This window comes from Lagopus leucura, unplaced genomic scaffold, assembly GCF_019238085.1.
Source record: "Lagopus leucura isolate 7727_CA_CO unplaced genomic scaffold, USGS_WTPT01 34386-1_obj-0_obj, whole genome shotgun sequence".
NCBI lineage: Eukaryota > Metazoa > Chordata > Aves > Galliformes > Phasianidae > Lagopus > Lagopus leucura.
In genome coordinates this window covers 1-1,350 of record NW_024964006.1, presented here as the reverse complement: position 1 = coordinate 1,350, position 1,350 = coordinate 1, and the positions used below count along the sequence as shown (strand labels likewise).

General features: G+C 62.4%; 1 protein-coding gene across 1 annotated transcript; it reads left to right on the top strand.

The window, feature by feature from the left end:
- Positions 1-531: 531 nt before the first annotated feature.
- On the top strand, positions 532-1,331 carry LOC122191494 (protein mono-ADP-ribosyltransferase PARP14-like; the record flags this gene model as incomplete). The annotated part of the gene is made up of 3 exons (XM_042891776.1): positions 532-718; positions 810-947; positions 1,188-1,331. Coding segments are annotated over exons 1-3 (469 nt in total), but the record flags the coding sequence as incomplete, so codon positions are not given.
- Between the last annotated feature and the right edge of the window lie 19 nt (positions 1,332-1,350).

The following is a 1,350-nucleotide window of genomic DNA, read 5'->3' as shown; positions in this document are numbered from 1 at the left end:
TCTTCTAACTGCAGGTTTGGACAATACACAGAGCTATGCAAATGGCCGGGGTGGAATTGTGGTTTCCTTACACAAGGGTAAAGAAGGCACCTAGCCCACAGAGGCAAGTGGAACAGCCCGTGCTGCTGAGGCTTGCACGCAGATGAACACGCTTTGCCCCTGAATGATGGGAATCGAGATTACCTTTCTTTAGTTTGTGATATTGTCCTTCATATAATCGCTTGTTGGAGATCTGGATTGCGATTGTAAATATGATGTGTGACAGTGGTTCTAGCTGTACTAACCACAATGCTGAATGCCAGTATCCATTAGCAGGGCTCCCTATTTGCTCCGATGGCTCTGGGAGTAAAGTGTGGGGAAACCCCGCTGATAGACGACGCTGGGATTGTCTACCAAAAATGAGGTCCAAAAAAAACCAAAATTTTCTTGGATGTCGGGATGTAACCCGCGGGATGGGCGGAGCAGGGCGGTTCTGCTTTCCCCGGCGGAGAAACGAAAGCGAAAGCGGCGCGGCGGAGGGGCAGCGCAGCCATGGCGGGGCCGCGGCCGGGCTCCTTCCCGCTGCTGGTGAGCGGGGATTGGGGCACCGCGGAGCCGCCGGCCGCGCTGCGCAAGAAGCTGCTGCTTTACTTCCAGAGCCCGAAGCGCTCGGGCGGCGGCGAGTGCGAGCTGCGGGGGGGACCCGGGCAGCTGCTCGTCTGCTTCGCCCAACCCGACGGTGAGCCAGGATGGAAGGGGGGGGCTGTGGCCGCAGCGGTGCCGGCCGTGTGGCGGCAGCCCCCACTGACGGGTGCGTGCTGTGTCCGCAGTGATGCGGCGGGTGCTGGACCGGCCGGCACACGAACTCGAGTGGGGACCCCGCGGGAAGCTGTCGCTGCTCGTCACCGTGCCGCCGCAGGAGGGCGCCCGTTCCACGCAGCAGCCGCCCGCTGAACCCGAGACGCCAGGTAAGCGGCGGGGCGGGGGTCCCTCGAAGCTCGGTGCTGCGTGGCGGACGCCTCTCGCCCGCCGCACCCCTCCTTCCTGCCGGGGCTCCGCGAGCTCAGAGGGCGCTCCTACAGCCACGTGGTTGGAAAAAAAGGCAAAATATTTCAGCCTGTGACTTTGCCTGCGTGAAAAGAAGCGAATTTCACGCCGCGTTAGCTCTGGAGTACGCGCACTGAGCTTTCTCTTCGTCACTTACGCAGCGGCTGAGAGTGCGCTGTTATCTGCAGCTGACGAGCCCGTGCCGTCTGTGCCCACCCTCGCTGAGCACGATGCCGCCGCGGCCGCAGGATCGGGGCTGTCGCCGCAGCGCCCACCGCCTCAGGAAGCGCCTCCGGAGGGGCACGGTGAGTGTTAAGGATACCC